Source organism: Sphaeramia orbicularis, chromosome 4, assembly GCF_902148855.1.
Source record: "Sphaeramia orbicularis chromosome 4, fSphaOr1.1, whole genome shotgun sequence".
NCBI lineage: Eukaryota > Metazoa > Chordata > Actinopteri > Kurtiformes > Apogonidae > Sphaeramia > Sphaeramia orbicularis.
The window spans coordinates 36,628,499-36,645,692 of NC_043960.1; the positions used below are offsets into that span (position 1 = coordinate 36,628,499).

The window sequence follows — 17,194 nt, forward strand, 5'->3', positions numbered from 1 at the left end:
TTCTTCAGAATAGAGTCCAGTTTCCTGAGCATTCTCACCCCAGCCACCTGCTGAACTGTTTCCAGTCCAGTCCCAATGATGGAGCTCGCTTTCTTAATGAGTTTGTTCAGTCTGTTTCTGTCAGAAATGCGAGCTCCCTCTCCCCAACACACCACACCAAAAAAAAGGGCACCAGCCACCACAGTCTGGTAGAAACTGCACAGAAGAGGCTTGGAGATCTTGAAAGACTTTAATCTCCGTAGGAAATAAAGTCTACTTTGCCCCTTCTTGTGCAGAGTCTCCATATGACAGGACCAGTCCAACTTGTTGTCCAGTTGGACTCCAAGGTACCTGTAACTGGAGACAGCTTCAACCTCTGTGTCATGAATGGTGACTGGCACCAGTCTGGACCTCTTCCTTCTAAAGTCCAAAACCATTTCCTTGGTCTTGGAAATGTTCAGTTGGAGGTGGTTGAGGTCACACCAGTTTACAAAGTCCTTAACCAGGCCCCTGTACTCCCCCTTCTCCTCTCCTCTGATACAACCGACAACTGCTGAGTCGTCAGAAAATTTCTGAAGAAAGCAGGTGTCTGAGTTGTATTGGAAGTCTGATGTGAACAGAGTGAAGAGGAAGGGGGACAGAACAGTCCCTTGTGGTGCTCCAGTGTTGCACAGGACCTTTCCTGAGACACAGTTCTGCCGTCTCACATACTGTGGTCTGCAGGTCAGGTAGTCCATGATCCAGGAGACCATCCATGACTCCACCTGCATCTCTCTCAGCTTCACACCAAGCAGCCCCGGCTGGATCGTGTTGAAGGCACTTGAAAAGTCGAAGAACATGATCCTCACAGCTGCATCCGAGGTGTCCAGGTGTGCCTGGGCCCTCTGTAACATGTGGATGAGAGCATCATCCACACCGATGTTAGGCTGGTATGCAAACTGTAGAGGATCCATGTGCACCCTCACACTGGGACTTAGACAGGAGAGGACCAGCCTTTCAAGTGTCTTCATTAAGTGTGAAGTGAGGGCTACAGGCCTGTAGTCATTAAAGTCCACTGGATGTCTCTTTTTGGGGACAGGGACAAGACAAGATGTCTTCCACAGGGTGGGGATCCTCTGTAGCTGCAGACCGAGGTTGTTTGTTACGTTTTTTACTGTTTTTATAATTAACTGTTTTTATTTCCACTGACTCCTGTGTTTTCTCGGTTATATTGCAAATTAGGCCTACATCTCAATATACGCTGAGATTAAGTAAAGGTTATAAAAAAATGGGACGTTTACTTTAAAATTAAGACAGAATTTTTTAGAAAATTAAATAAAATTAACAAATTCAATACAATATAACGATCGATCATAAAAGTTTTAGAGTTGTTGCACAGTAAACAAAGTAACAAATACACAACGAAGAGAGTGCAAGGAGGGTGACGCACATATACACTATTGGCCATAAAGCTGGAATAATTTTGTTTTCAATCAATCAAATCAATCAAATTTATTTATATAATGCTAAATCATGACAAAATTTCTCTCATGATACTTTACATATAGAGCTGGTTGAAACTAGACTCTTAAGCCAATTTACAGACACCCAACAGAGTCTTTTTCAGACACATTCCTCTTTTTATACCTCTTTATACATATCAATAATAACCTCTGACTAGATGCAATGATTTTGTACTGAGTCCCAATTACACTTTATCTATCAAAAATAAATCATATTGTCACATTCTGTCCATGACAAAATATATTATTCCAACTTTACGGGCAATAGTGTATATTTCATACAGTTATTTTTTGTATTAACACGTATTTCTCAAATCAGTTGTATGTTTCCCAATAGAATAAGTCTTTTTATATCACATATTTCTTATTATTATCACATTATTACTGAAGACTGTAGTTTTTGGCATCAGTTTTAGTAAACTAAAATGTTCTTGTGTTTTTAGTGTCACATAGAATCACATTGTCATAATCATTTCATGAGAAAAGTAAAAATAACTTATTCAAATTTTATATGGAAATAAATATGTGTCATCAGATTTTGAAGCCATTAAATTTCTAGCACTGAATTTTTTTGCACTGAAATTAAGTATCTGAATTTTTTGCATCTGAATTTTTGCACCTGTGTTTTTTAATTCTAAATTTATAACATCGTTGAATTCAGAGACAAATTATTAAGATACTTAATTTCAGTATAAAACAAATTCAGATAGTTAATTTCAGTGCAAAAAAAAAAAAATAATAATCAGATACTTAATTCCAGTGTAAAAACAAATTCAGGTATTTAATTTCAGTGCAAAAAAAAAAAAAAAAGAAAAAAAAAAAATCAGATACTTAATTTCAGTGCAAAAACAAATTCAAATACTTAATTTCAGTGCAAAATAAATTCAGATATTTAATTTCAGTGCAAAAAAAAATTTCAGATACTTAATTTCAGTGCAAAAACAAATTTAGATACTTAATTTCAGTGCAAAAAAAAAAGTTCAGATACTTAATTTTAGTGCTAAAAAAATTCAGATACTTGATTTCAAAGCAAAAAAAATTCAGATACTTAATTTCAGAGCAAAAACAAATTCATATACTTAATTTCAGTGCAACACAAATTCAGATATTTAATTTTAGTGCAAAAAAAATTCAGATACTTAATTTCAGTGCAAATAAAAATAAAAAAAAAAATCAGATATTTAATTTTAGTGCAAAAAAATTTCAGATACTTAATTTCAGTGCAAAAACAAATTTAGATACTTTATTTTGGGGCAAAAACAAATTCAGATATTTAATTTCAGTGCAAAAAAAATTTCAGATACTTAATTTCAGTGCAAAAACAAATTTAGATACTTAATTTCAGTGCAAAAAAAAAAAAAAAAAAAAAGTTCAGATACTTAATTTCGGTGCAAAAAAAAATTCAGATACTTGATTTCAGCGCAAATAAAAAAAAAAAATCCGTGCTACAAATTCAGTGTTTTTTATAATTCAAAATCTGATGAGACAGATTTACTTCCGTAATTTTATGTCCAACAGTGTATAAATACCAAGCCATATAAAAATAAGAATCACGAGTACAAAAAGTCACTGCTTTTTATTTATTTGTGTTTTTTTTTTTTTTTTTTGTTTTTTTTTAATATAGACATAAGAATCCAAACCCTCTGGTAGATGTTCAGTGCACTGTCTACCTGACTGCAGATCCTCATCACCTGTCAAAAGGTGACAGCTGCGTCACGTGACCACCGCGGAAGCGACGGACAAGTTTTTGTTGATGCGGAAGAACGACGTCTTTCAGGATTGAAGTTGAGCTAAAATGGAAAACAAGTAACGCTGAAAGTAGGAAAAAGGACAGTTTCTGGGTTCACCGTTTGGTTTAAAGCGACTGAGTGTTTTAACGACAGTAAAGCGCAATGTCTGGTGGCAACTTACAGGTGAGTACCAAACCTGTGGGATCTACTCAGTTACATAACACCATGTCAACAAACGAACGAATGGATAAAGAACCAGACTAACTCATATGTCTTCATTTTCAGTAAATGGCGGTGTCAAAGAGTGAAATAGATAAAAACGCGTGTTATATTTGATAGATTGATCTTAAAGTTCAACTAAGTTCACTTTGTATTTGTGTGATTTCAAACTGAAATAATGTATAGATCAGATTTTAGCTACATTTTGTGACATATTCGTAGATATAAAGTGAATTGTCCTAATGTGGGAAACTTAAGCTTTACATTATTTATTGTACCATGTTGGCTTAACATTGTAATATACTATAGAAGTCTGAAATACAAAAAATGTCCCACATTAATGCAATCCACCCTAGTTCATCTTTTATTTACCACCTCTATATGAGTATGATTACATCTGAAGAATTAGGATTAAAACCTGCTCAAGGGATTCCTCACATTTTCTCAACTACTCAAAGTATTAGAAAACTATTAACCATAACTGTGTTTAGTATTAATCCTCTAATATGTACTTAAAGTGTATCTGTTGTGTTGTCTGTCTTCCAGAAAGCCATAGATCTGGCCTCCAAAGCTGCAACGGAGGACAAAGCAAAAAACTATGAAGAGGCGCTCCGATGCTATCAGGCGGCGGTGCAGTACTTCCTTCATGTTGTGAAGTGTGAGGAACTTGACTTGTGACTCCCACTGACATTGGATTTTAATTTAATTTAATTTCATTTCATTTATTTATTCACTTATCTATTAAAAGAACCAAGTATAAAAACATTACATTTTGCATTTACATTATGTGAAATGGGACATCCTGAGAAGCTGAGGAGCTTTTTGAGAGGGGTCCAGGCACAAAGAATAAATAACACATGTAACAATAATGCAACACATTTTACAGTAAGACAAACCCAAAAATACAAACCCTTTTCAAGCACCCACTCTCACATAATACAAGTTTACATGATTAGCACATTTATCCACAGTCTCTCACACACACTCACATACATGAATAAAGGTGATAATAATGATAATTCCCCTAACCTAAAACTAATCTAAGCCCTACTCCTAACAAGATCCAAATGGTCTAGTCACCAACAGTCATAAAACAAAGATACATAGAGGCAAAGAAAAGGATTACAGCATTAGTTCATATTTGAGCATATGCCAGTAGCAGTTGCCTCCTAAATCTTTTTTTAATCAGAATCAGAATCACATTTATTGCCAAGTAATTTTTACATTACAGGAAATATGTCTTGGTTCTGTTGGTGCAAACAGTTAAAAGAAGCAGATGTCAAAAATAATAATAGGAATATAGAAAAACAGAAGTGTTTGCCTTCAAAAGTGAAAAAGAGAAAAAGGTATTATATACATATATACACTAACATACGTGCTGAAAACTGTGGTTTCCTTAATAACACGTACTGTTGGATTTTTATTGCATTTCTGAAGTTTTGTTCTTTATTCTTTATATTATGGCCCCTCTTCCACATGGTGGTATGTTCATGTTTCTTTCTGTGTGCTCTCTGCAGATGAGACCCCGAGTGATCGAGCAAAGGACAGTATCAGGAACAAGTGTGCGGACTATCTGGACAGAGCTGAGCAGCTGAAGGAGTACCTGAAGAAGAAAGATACGAATCCACCAGCGAAGCCTGTGAAAGAGTCTGACAGCAAAGGGTGAGACTGATCAAGAAGAAGACAAGACTTCAAGCTTAACCGTGACAATTAAAAAGGCTATGTCATTTTGTTGTTATTATAGTTAGTCTAAAGACAAGGTTCTGAGACTTGTTTATTTTTAGGTAGTTGTGCTTAGTTTAATAGCAGCTGTTTATAAGTTTGTGTTCTTGGAAAAAATAAGTGTTAAAAAGTAAAATCGTAGTGATTGGGTTAGTAACTGTATTTCCTGGACAGTATCTAAGGTGAGATGAACTGGCAGCAAAGCAAGATTTAACTTCTACTAAATTAAGTCAAACTAAGTGCATTAAAAAATTGTCAAGTTGCGTGCTTAATGAAATTTTTAATAATGTGTGATGTCTTAATTCTACATCAGGGGTGAAAGTGATGATGAAGACAATTCTGAGAAGAAGAAGTTCAAAGACCAACTCTCAGGTAAATGATAGTGTCACACGTAGCAGGTATGGGAACACTTTTTAATAACGGTGCAAATCATGTACTCAAAGCTGCAGGAGCTGAAATCAGTGAGAAGTCACCAGAATTTGAACATAGACACCTTCATTGTGCAGCTCTTTCCTTACAGTCCAAATCAAACAACTGAATCTAAGTATGGATGACCTCACACCATTTCAAATTGTTCTGGAAACGTCCATTCATTGTTCCAAATTTCCATATCGAGACACAGTTTAGAGCCGTAGAACCACATTCAGGTTGCATTTGACAGGATCTAATCAGTGTTTGGTAATTGCAACTGTCAATCACATGTTTAATCTCCAGTACTTGTCTGGAAATGTCTGAAAGGTTGATTTTATACAGATTGAAAACACAGACAAGAGGTAGATGCAGAAGTCTCATGTCCTCAGACCACTTGAATTATGATATGTTGAAAGGGAATTATGTAAGTAATGCCCAGTGACACTAAAAAAGTATTAAAACGATGCTGTTTTAACACATATATGAGTCACTAATGCATGAATTTAATACTGGATGTGTCATGAATTCATGTGGCTTATCAAGGTCACCTCACGTTGGCTTTTATGAATTCAGTTAATGGATGTTATTGATGTTATTGATGTATGTCTCAGTTTTTTTAAAGCCTTAAGACTTCAAACTAATGTAAAGCATCAACAGTTAAACAACCTATAGATGCCATACCTTTTAAATATAAAATATGACATATCAATTAAATGACTGTGAATGAACATTGCTTAATTGATGATCAAGTAGCGTTAAGTAATGGCATTAATCCACATGACTTGAGCATCGCGTGCAACAGAAATCTATGATACATCATGCATTAAATTGTTATGAGTCATGCACTAGTTAAGTCTTACTTTAGCATATGATTTGCACCCTTATTATGACGTATTACCATGGGCATGTATCAATGCAAACACCAGTACTATTTTAAGAAGTTTTGCTAAAAGAATGACATTTCAATATTTATGTTTCACTATTACACTATATGCACTGATAGGTTGATTAGTTTGTCTAAATGGCCCATAGGTGTGAATGTGAGAGTGATTGGTTGTTTGTCTCTATATGTCAGTCCTGTGATAAACTGTGACACATCCAGAAAGTGTACTCCGTCTCTACCCATAGGTAGCAAGGATAGGCTCTAGCACCCCCACAGCCCTCTTGAGGACAAAGCAGTTCAGAAGATGAATGAATGACAGGGTTCCTGCGGGGTCTTAAAAAGTCTTGAATTTCCATATCTGCATTTGATACCTTAAAAAAGTCTTTAAAAGGTATTCAATTTGATATGGTAGGTCTTAAGTTATGTTGCCATAAACTTGTTGGCTGTATTGTGTGTAAATGTGCCCAAGCTGCAAGAAAGTAACCTTAGTCTATTCAGTTCCAACTCGACCATTTATATTAAAATTAGGAACCAATTATTGCTAATTATCACTAACAGCAATAAAGGTATTGGAGTAAATGAATACATTTTCCTAAATTCTAGAAGTCACAGTTTTTTACCAGTATAGCTATGAAATAGGCTGTGAAATGGACATTAAATTCTGTTCTTTGTAATTTTAAAAAGTCTTAAATTTAACTTTTAGAAACCTGTAGAAACTTTGGAATGAATGTTTCGACCTATATAAAATGTTTACAAAGTTCATCTCTCTTTCCCAGGTGCCATTGTCATGGAGAAGCCAAACATTAAATGGGATGATGTTGCTGGACTTGAAGGAGCCAAAGAAGCCTTAAAAGAAGCTGTCATTTTGCCAATCAAGTTCCCTCACCTGTTCACAGGTAAAACCAGAGCTTCCTGAAAACACTGTGCAGATGTGATTAGTATCTCATAATATGTCTATTTATGTAGGAAAGCGAATTCCCTGGCGGGGGATCCTACTGTTTGGTCCTCCAGGAACAGGGAAGTCCTACCTGGCCAAAGCAGTAGCTACAGAAGCCAACAACTCCACCTTCTTTTCCATCTCGTCCTCTGACCTTGTGTCCAAGTGGCTGGGAGAAAGTGAAAAGTGAGGCCCAGATTCTTCACATCAGGATAAAACACAGGATAAAACTGTGACTGAGTGAGTGATACGTATGTATGTGTGTTCTTTCTTTATCTCCGTCTCTGTCCAGGTTGGTGAAGAACCTGTTCTCTTTAGCACGAGAACACAAGCCATCTATCATTTTTATTGATGAGATCGACTCCCTCTGTGGGTCTAGGAGCGAGAACGAGAGCGAATCAGCTCGCAGAATCAAGACAGAGTTTCTTGTGCAGATGCAGGGTAAGAAAAGAGAGCTGATCAGTGATGTTAATAGTGGTTTTGACCATGGTGAGAGAAGTAATATGTTAATAAATCAAAGAACATGATTCTCCTCTCAGGTGTCGGAAGTAGTAATGAAGGGATCCTGGTACTGGGAGCCACAAATATACCATGGACACTGGACTCAGCTATCAGGAGGAGGTTTGTTTAGTAATAATACAACAGCAATCCTTTCAGATTTACAGCTAAAATAGGCTCATGGTTTTTGGTTCTTTTATGAAGTTATAATCGGGCCTCAATCCGAATGACAAATAGCATGGAATAACGAATGACCTAATCCTAACCCCTAACCCTAACCCTAGTGGTCATTCATTATTCCATGCCATTTGTCATTCGGATTAGGGAGGCTCGTTATAATCAATCAAGTCTGATTATCAGATCCAAATGTGTGATATCAGCCTTTTCTTACCAGTTTTTGGTCTTAAAATTAATCTTTAAAGAAATAACTTTGTTGGCCTGTCAACTATTTTTTCCCCACTTTTGTTCTGAACACTGATGCTTACCATTGATTTTTACAGTGTTACATAAAATAAAAGTTTAGTGTGTGCTGTTTAGGTTTGAGAAGCGTATCTACATCCCTCTGCCGGAGGAACACGCCCGCTCCTTCATGTTCAAACTCCATCTGGGCTCCACCCCCAATCAGCTGACGGATGAGAACTTCAACAAACTGGGCAAGATGACAGAGGGCTACTCTGGGGCAGACATCAGTATTATCGTCAGGGATGCGCTCATGCAGCCTGTCAGGAAAGTTCAGTCAGCCACTCACTTCAAAAAGGTAAGATAATAACTTACAGAAAAAGCTCATTTCTGTTTCCTGAGAAAAGCAGCATGAATCCAGAATCCCATCGCTGAGACACGAAATAGAGCATAGTAATAGTTCACGAATCACAGAAGTATGGAAGCATTTTGGTGCCAGACCAGAAGAGGAAAAACGGATTGTTATTATATTACAATGGGAAAACTTGAGTGTCATAAGATATTTTCATGTTCTAATGATATTCAAACTTATTGTGTTATAACAAGAAACTTTTCTTGATTAGAAAGTATGTTATTTATCTTATAATGTCAAACATTTCATATTATAATGTGATATCTTAATGTTCTGACAGAATGTTAAATATTTTAATAATTTGTGTTAATTTAACCCATGAAGACCCAGACATCTACTGTCGACCAAAAGCATCTACTCTAAACTGTTGATCCACTAATCCTATCAATACATGTAAATAATTGGTGTAAAAAGCAGTTTGTCATCTTTTCATGGTCATCAGATATGACCCATTTGGATGTTCAGAGGCTCCATCGTGAACGTGGAAACACCATCATGTTCCACAACATTGATTCACCAGTAAAACCCACGGAGTTTTATCAATGACAGTGGATGGAGACACTGGGTTTATGTTTAGTTAATGATAAATTTTACTGAAAAAGTCACTTTTTCTTCAGTTTTTTCTGTTTTGATACAATAACCTTTGACTTTACTCCGAGCTTTATGAACATTTACATGATCAGTGAATTAAACATAGGAAAATACATGACTTTCACCGGGAAAAAATGCGAAATTCAGAGGATAATATTAAAATAAATGGTGATAAATCACTCAGGAAAGGTTAAATAGAGAGAAAAATTCATTTGGGAACTGCTACAGAAGTCACACATGCTCCTTATGGGTTAAAATAAGTTTTCAGAGTACATCATTATAACATCAAAATTTTGTGGTAATGTATGAGTGTCCTATAACAATAAATTTGTGATGTTATATCTTTATAACAACCATTTTTTCTTTTACCTTATATCTGTATGGAATTATGCACTCATATAGAAATCATCATATCTTATCACGCCAATTCCAAATCCATTCCTGGCCAGTGCTATTTGCTTCCCGAAGGTCTTGGTCAGAGCAATGAGGGCCCAACGGGCACCAATGCAAGATGTGTTCCATTGATTGGACCGCTCTACCACAGGGGCATTCAGCGCTGGTGGTCAATCCCCACTTGTGGCAGTTGTCATTAGTTCGGCTAACCTTTACTCTTATGTTTATGTTTACGCATTTGGCAGACGCTTTTTTCCAAAGCGACTTACAGGGGAAAACCAATTAAATCACTCAATCAATCAAATTTTATTTATATAGCGCCAGATCACAAAAAGTTATCTCTTGACATTTTATATATAGAGTTGGTCAAAACCAGACTCTAAGTCAATTCTACAGAAACCCAACAGAATCCTCCTGGAGCAAACACTTGTGACTGGTGACAGTGGCGAGGAAAAACTTCCCTTTAACAGGCAGAAACCTCGAGCAGACCCAGACTCCTGGAGGATGGCCGTCTGCCTTGACCAGTTGGGGTTAAAGAGAGAGAGTAGAGAAGGGGAAAAAGAGAGAGCGATAGAGATAGGGACTGGGGGAGAGGGGGAGAAGGGGGGAGTAGGGGGAGACACATGGAGGCGGTTGAGGATGAGTGAGTGGTGATGATGAGGGCAGGGAAGAGGCCGGACCACCGCAGCAGGTCCAGAGATAATCGTGAAAGAATCTGTGGTTGTCCTGGGAAAAACCTTATTAGAATATTTAAAATGGAATGTTTGAAAGTGCTAGGACAGGAGGTGCTCTCGGAAGAGCTGGGTCTTCAGGAGCTTCTTGAAGATAGGCAGGGATGACTCTGTTCTTGTAGCACTTGGTAGAGCGTTCCACCAACGTGGAACGACCCATGAAAAGAGCCTGGATTGTCTTGTACAAGGTCTGGGGACCACCAGACTACGTTCCCCAGACGAGCGGAGTGGTCGTGGGGCGACATAAGCTTTTATTAGTGCACCTAAGTAGACAGGAGCAGACCCACGGAGAATTTTGTAGGCTAGGATTAAAGATTTGAATTTGATGCGGGCAGCTATGGGTAGCCAGTGTAACTCAATGAGTAAGGGGGTGACATGTGCCCTTTTAGGCTGATTGAAGACCAGACGTGCTGCTGCATTCTGGACCATCTGTAGTGGTTTGACAACACAAGCTGGGAGGCCCGTTAGAAGAGCATTGCAGTAGTCAAGACGGGAGATAACCATAGTCTGCACCAGGAGCTGGGTGGCCTGTTCGGTTAGGTATGGCCTGATCTTTCTTAGGTTGAACAGAGTACTCTTGCCCTACTCAGTGCAACCCAATCCCTCCTGGACAGGAATGTTCCATTTGGCAAGCATTCTTGTATATAGAAATATACGTTACAGATACACTTTATTTATCCCCAAACGGAAATTCACTAACTTTATTATAATAGTTAATTTACACGACTAGTAATAAAATGCCAACCTTAGTTTCTGCAAAGCAACACTATTTTCCTGACAGTAAATGAGCGATGCGCGCTATGCACATTATAAATAATATTCTTATAACATTAACCACACACACAGATCTGAAGAAACGGAGTAAAGACCTATCCATCCTCTGATACAGAAGTTGTTTCTGTTTGTTGCAAAGCCTGTGCAGCTCCATGACTCTGCCATACAAATAGTCTACTGCCTTCTTTTAACATGTCTTTGAGCCCTAACTTCACCCCATCCATTCACACCGATTAAGGTTCGAGGATCACCGTGGAACAACGCCAATGTCATGGTTGAAGACCTCCTGACACCATGCTCACCCGGTGATCCCAACGCCATAGAGATGACATGGGTGGATGTTCCTGGAGACAAACTTCTAGAGCCAGTTGTGTCCATGGTGAGAAAGGAGCATCTGAGTTCAGACTATAAATGATCATCAGGAAGGAAAATCCTTGCACTAATATGTGTTGATAAATGTTACTGATGTATTCACTGATCATGGATTTTATTCTGTCTCGTCTCTGAGCAGGATGACATGCTGAGGTCACTGTCCAACACAAAGCCTACAGTGAATGAGCAGGACCTGGACAAACTCAAGAAGTTTACAGAGGATTTTGGTCAAGAAGGCTAAAAACTACCACTACTACTGCCAGTACTAATTATTTTCGTTGTCAAATAGGCTGTGGAGTTATCTTTTGCGGCAAATAGAACAGAAAAAACTTGTAAGGTGTTACTGAAGCCCAAATTTGTCAAACTTAAAAATGTGAAATAATACTAATATTAAGGTATAACTTTAAATACCAGTAAATATTTGCTGTTTTCACATGGCAATTTATTAGGAGGTTATTTAAACAACTATGTCATAACTATGAATTCATCCCCTAAGGCTCATGTTTACATCTCTAGATAATTTTGCAAGGGTTCAAACATTTATCACTCTTTGGTCACATATTCTTAACTAACATGATAATAATCTATTAAAAGAAATCACAGTCATTTAAGTAAATATAATAGATGGTGAAGGCTTTAAGGTGTAAAAGCCCTTTTTTTTGCATTTTCAGAAATTCTTTCAAACACTCATTACCTCTTTTTGTATTGTTACGGAAATATTAATGTTTCTATTTCACTCTAAGATTTTTATTAGTCTTACTTCATTCTGTAAGTGTATGCTCACGTCGCTAAACATGTAAATAAATATAGAAATAGAGAAACAGCCTGGATGGGATGATAGTGGAACTTCTCCCTTTGTTCTAAATGTTTTGAAAGAATGTGTTTTTCCACATACAACTGGTCAGTAACAGTTTTAACATGAGTCTGTTGTGTTTCCATTGTTTTATTCACTTAGTTTGTGAGAAGCCAAAGCCAAACTGTCCTCATTTTAATTTTTCCAAATCACATCCTCTATCTCAGATAGAGTAAATGAGGATGTACATTTTAAAAGCTCACCTTTAACTTTTCAGACTGATAATGTCCTAAAATATTTATCCTTTTTGGACTTGTTTACCTTTTAGTTACCTGAGCAAATTGTCTCAAGATGGTCATTTGCACTTTTGTTTGATCCAACGTGACATTTTCTGTAAACCAAGGTCTCTGGGTTGAATTAAATAACAAAAACAAACAGAAGTCATTGTTATGTTATTATTGAATAATATTTTAATTGTTAAAATACATCTTAGTTAATGATTAGATAGTTTTACTTCTTATGCAGAATAAACCATAATTTAATACAGTAGTACATTTGGTACATTTGATAAAGAAATCTAAAACAGGTCACTTACTTTATGCTATAGAAAATTGACATCACTGTTAATGCTTGCACAAACTGAAAATTGGCAAAAATGCAAATCATTAGGGAGTCTTGTACATTTCTTCAGTTTGCGTCATCAGTAGAGATATGCAGTATGTCTGAAAAGTAGCCTGGAATTTTTTTCTACTGAGCAGAAATAAGTATTTTAAAGTAATTAATTGCTGTCATAATTCATATGACCAATGAAAAAACATGAACATATTTAAGTCATTTGAAATTATGGAAAAACTACTTTTTATTTAACTAAATTTTAAGATACTGAGATATATGATGTGCATGTGTGCATATTGCACTGCACCTACTGTAATGAAATCCAAAATATCAATATCAATTTAAAAACACTTCAGTTAAATAAGAATTCAGGAGCTGCCAATGATAAAATAAAGATTTTAAATTATGTATCCACGTAATAAGTTAAGGAGTCATATCCCTTGTCACTTCAATGCACATTATATAATTCCCAGTGTTTCGCGGTGCATACATGTATTCATGGTGCTGACACCTGTGCACAAAATCAAAACCAGATTTAGCCAAACCTGTACCTTGAAATGCTACAATGAATGAAATGCTTCATTATTGCTTTATGTGTGCGCTCCCATTCCAGACTGACCACACCACAAACAACCTGAGACTCGGCGGAAACACTGCTGATTCAAAACCAAAACACACACACGTAAAATAGAGTAAAATAACAAAAAGTACAGTACACAGATGAAAATAAACCTGAAAAAACAAACAAATTCTTAAGGTAACTGAGCAGACATTAAGGACACATGTGCTCCGTGAAATAAACTTCAGCGACCTGAAGAGAATATAAATGGATTTGCTTCTACTTTGTCATTTAAATATTACAAGTAAATATATGTATTATTTTGTGGTTAAGAAGAACATCCATATGAAGCAAACATTGCTGGAAATTGCCACATGGGGAGTACAAGAAAGTGCTAGGAGTGTTTAGGACAAACAGGAAGTAATTCACCTGTCCATCACAATCATGCTTCATTGGTTAACAGTAGCCCAAGACAAACGTTTTACACATTATCTCATGTGACGGCACAGAGAAGAAGCCAAGTGCTGCAACATGGGGAATACTGTGCTACTACATGTATGTTAATCAAGTCACTGTTCCTGTAAAGACACTAAAAGACAGAGAACAGAGACCCAAGTGCCAAGCCAGTCGCTGCTCCAGTGAGCATGCCCAAAGCCACATCTGTTCCGTTGTCACGCTGGTGCTCCCGAATAACAACATGGTTCACGCCAGGAGCAGGAGCAAGGTACCCACCTGGAATATAAAAAAAACAAGAATAATGACTAAAAAACACACAAAGACTATAAAATTTACAACTACTCAAAATAAATGTGTTGATTTATTTTCATAAAGATTATGACAATAAGCATATCAACATAGCTCGCACTGCTTCTGAGTTTAAATTACACTAGGAAGGAAAAAGTGTATAAACCTGAAAATATAAAGGGTAATTACATGGGATAAACAATAATGTATCACATTTATTCAGTTAGTACAGCCTTAAATATGATTGAGGCACTCTTCCCAGAGAAAAAAGTAATGAATGACAACTACAGATGACCTATTTTTTAACATAACATGAAAAGATTTGCTTTTTCTTTTCAATCTTTTACCTTGGTATTGATAAGGATAAGCAACGGCATAGGGCTGCCCATCAGCAGAGTAAACAATCTGTGTAGCATGTGGTGGAGGAGCAGCATAATCTCCATATGGGCCAGGGGAATAAACCTGATTAAAAGAAAGACAGACTATATTATAAAACTAAAATAAAGTTTGACAAAACAACCATTTAAGTAATTAATGTGACAGAATTTGCTTTTAACCATTTTTATTATTATGCCAGTAGATGGCAGTAGTGTCCAACTAAGTTTGTACTTTTTCTTGCAATGTTTGGTTCGTATCTTCTCTTCAGAGAAAAACGTGAAACTAATTCAGCAACAGTAAATTTATTCAGCATACTGTGAAAAATATAACAGGATTATATTGTACATAGTACTACCAAACTCAACACTTGCTAAAAACTGAATTTAGTCTCAATATGATTAATGATTGTTGTTCCAGATTATAAGAAACACAACTCCTATTGTACGAAAAACACATTGTCAGCAGTAGTTAAAAGCAGTGAGTTCAAGCAGTTTGCATATATTTTATCTACCTGAGGAGAGGGAGCATATTCTGAATATGGGGGAGGAGCAGATGCCATCGCTTCCTGTGCAAAGCCAATCTGAGGAGTAGCAACAATCTAAAAATGTAAAGCAACACAAAAGGTAACTTCACCTTGAGTGAAAGTCAACACCAATAAAACTAGGTTACAAGCCATTAAGGCCTTCTATTCCTTTAACTGTATTGAGGGGTTATAAAGAAAACAAAACATAAAACTTATTTCACAACCAAAACTGAATTAATACAACACATGAGGATAGATCTTCAGATTTTTTGATAACTTCTATTTATTATTTTGGTGTAAAAACAATAATTTATTATGTTGCAGGATCTTACCGTATTAATTCTGGCATCCTGAAGTGCCATGGTCCATGCCCTGCAATGAAAGGTGCAATCTATCATTTAGTAAAAAATTCTGCGTTTTTTGAATGTATCTGCACAAACAGAATATTTTAAACAAACTCACTAAGCCTCATCAAAACAGACAAACACATAGGCTAAAATAATTAAATCCCACTGATAAAATCTGCAAGAAATATGCCTTCTTACAAAGCATCATCTGCACTGTCTGCACACAGGCTGATGACCCGTCCATCTCTGCACACTATCTGGAGCAAGGCATCACGCATCTTCCCCTCTGGTGGGTTCAGGTCTGAGAAGTCAAGAAGCAGGGGAAACATAAAAGTGACACAGCTCAAAAAATACAGTAAGAAATGAAAGAATGAGCTGATGATATATCTTACAATAAATGCTGTGTACCTTGGCATGCAGCAGAACTGCGTATATTGATACAGTCAACCCTCATGTGAATGTCATCCTCCATGTCACGCCGTTGTTGGTCATTATAAAACACAAGACGTCCGTCAGCCCACAAGTCAAACCAGTTCCTCTTCCATCTACGCAGTATAGTACCTACATGAAAAAATGTCAGTCACATTTATGCAACACAATCTGAATGTTTGGAGAATCTCATACCATATTTCCCAGTGAAACAACAAGACATGACACAATGCTTATTATATGGTAAATGGTAAAATGGTAAATGCACTGCACATCTACACCTTCATGGTGCCCAAAGCGCTTTACAAAGCCTCACATTCACCCATTCACGCACACCGCCTCATTATATGTTGATCAAACTTTTACAGTTTGGCATGGGCACTCACTCTGTCTATGGAGCCAGCCACTCTTGACCATAGCCATGTTGATGGCGACACCTGAAACAACGAAAAACATTCAAACATCTGTTACTGATGGAGAAAACCATGGTGTTACGCCCGGGAGCAGCACGTCACTCAAACAACCTCGTGACTTTTGACAGATCAAACTAACGGCGCTAACAAGTGGGGTCTACAGCTTTGCTTACACATAGTTCACATTCTGGGTGTGAAGTCTGAAATGAAAAGGCACTACAATACTTTATGAATGATTCGTCCGGCCGATATCTTGTTTTTGATTCACTCCGTTGTTCAGCTAATTAGCCTTACGCTGACATTAGCATCAAGTGATGACAGGCCTGTTGTGAATAGCTTCTCCTCATTTCTCATTTTTATAAATATGGAATGGTGAGTTAGTATGGAAGTATAAAAAGCACTGCCAGCAAAATCATATCGCTTGAAAAAAAAGCACGTTATTTTTTTCATGTCAAACATAATTTAGCTAGCATTACTAACACAGTTTATATAGCAACACACTTTACAGCCAGCATAACTATTAGCTTACAAGGTTCATAACAGCTATGTAAAGTCACAAAAACAGCTCTTGCCGACCTAAAAAAATAACATAACGGTAAGTTTATACGCTTACTTTATAATGCGTGAATTTGAAGAAAGTACGAAGTCTCCGTGAGCAGCAAACACGGAAGTGAGATGTATAAGTAAAAGATGATGCTTATCTCGGAGTGAAAACCGTGACCGACGCGCTGAGTGGACACAGGATGTTGACAACCGCTGCCCTCTCGTCACCGGTTCTCGTTAGCCCCGCCCACCGAGCATCTTCGTGAATCTTGAGTGTCTTTGGGGGAGGGAGGTGTT

The 17,194-nt window shown here is 36.9% G+C and overlaps 2 protein-coding genes across 2 annotated transcripts; one reads left to right on the forward strand and one right to left on the reverse strand.

Annotated features, from left to right (window-relative positions):
- The first annotated feature begins 3,207 nt into the window (after window positions 1-3,207).
- Window positions 3,208-13,351, forward strand: LOC115418599 (vacuolar protein sorting-associated protein 4B-like). Its single transcript, XM_030133111.1, has 11 exons — window positions 3,208-3,394; window positions 3,977-4,088; window positions 4,948-5,092; window positions 5,466-5,524; window positions 7,223-7,342; window positions 7,413-7,569; window positions 7,676-7,824; window positions 7,923-8,004; window positions 8,419-8,638; window positions 11,420-11,560; window positions 11,693-13,351. The coding sequence occupies exons 1-11, from the start codon at window positions 3,374-3,376 to the stop codon at window positions 11,792-11,794; spliced, it is 1,308 nt and encodes a 435-aa protein (XP_029988971.1). The 5' UTR covers window positions 3,208-3,373; the 3' UTR covers window positions 11,795-13,351.
- plekhb2 (pleckstrin homology domain containing, family B (evectins) member 2) lies at window positions 12,798-17,115 on the reverse strand. The gene is made up of 8 exons (XM_030133120.1): window positions 16,968-17,115; window positions 16,328-16,378; window positions 15,921-16,073; window positions 15,711-15,813; window positions 15,498-15,537; window positions 15,154-15,240; window positions 14,612-14,726; window positions 12,798-14,252 (listed from the first exon to the last, which is right to left on the reverse strand). The coding sequence occupies exons 2-8, from the start codon at window positions 16,362-16,364 to the stop codon at window positions 14,110-14,112; spliced, it is 678 nt and encodes a 225-aa protein (XP_029988980.1). The 5' UTR covers window positions 16,365-16,378; window positions 16,968-17,115; the 3' UTR covers window positions 12,798-14,109.
- Between the last annotated feature and the right edge of the window lie 79 nt (window positions 17,116-17,194).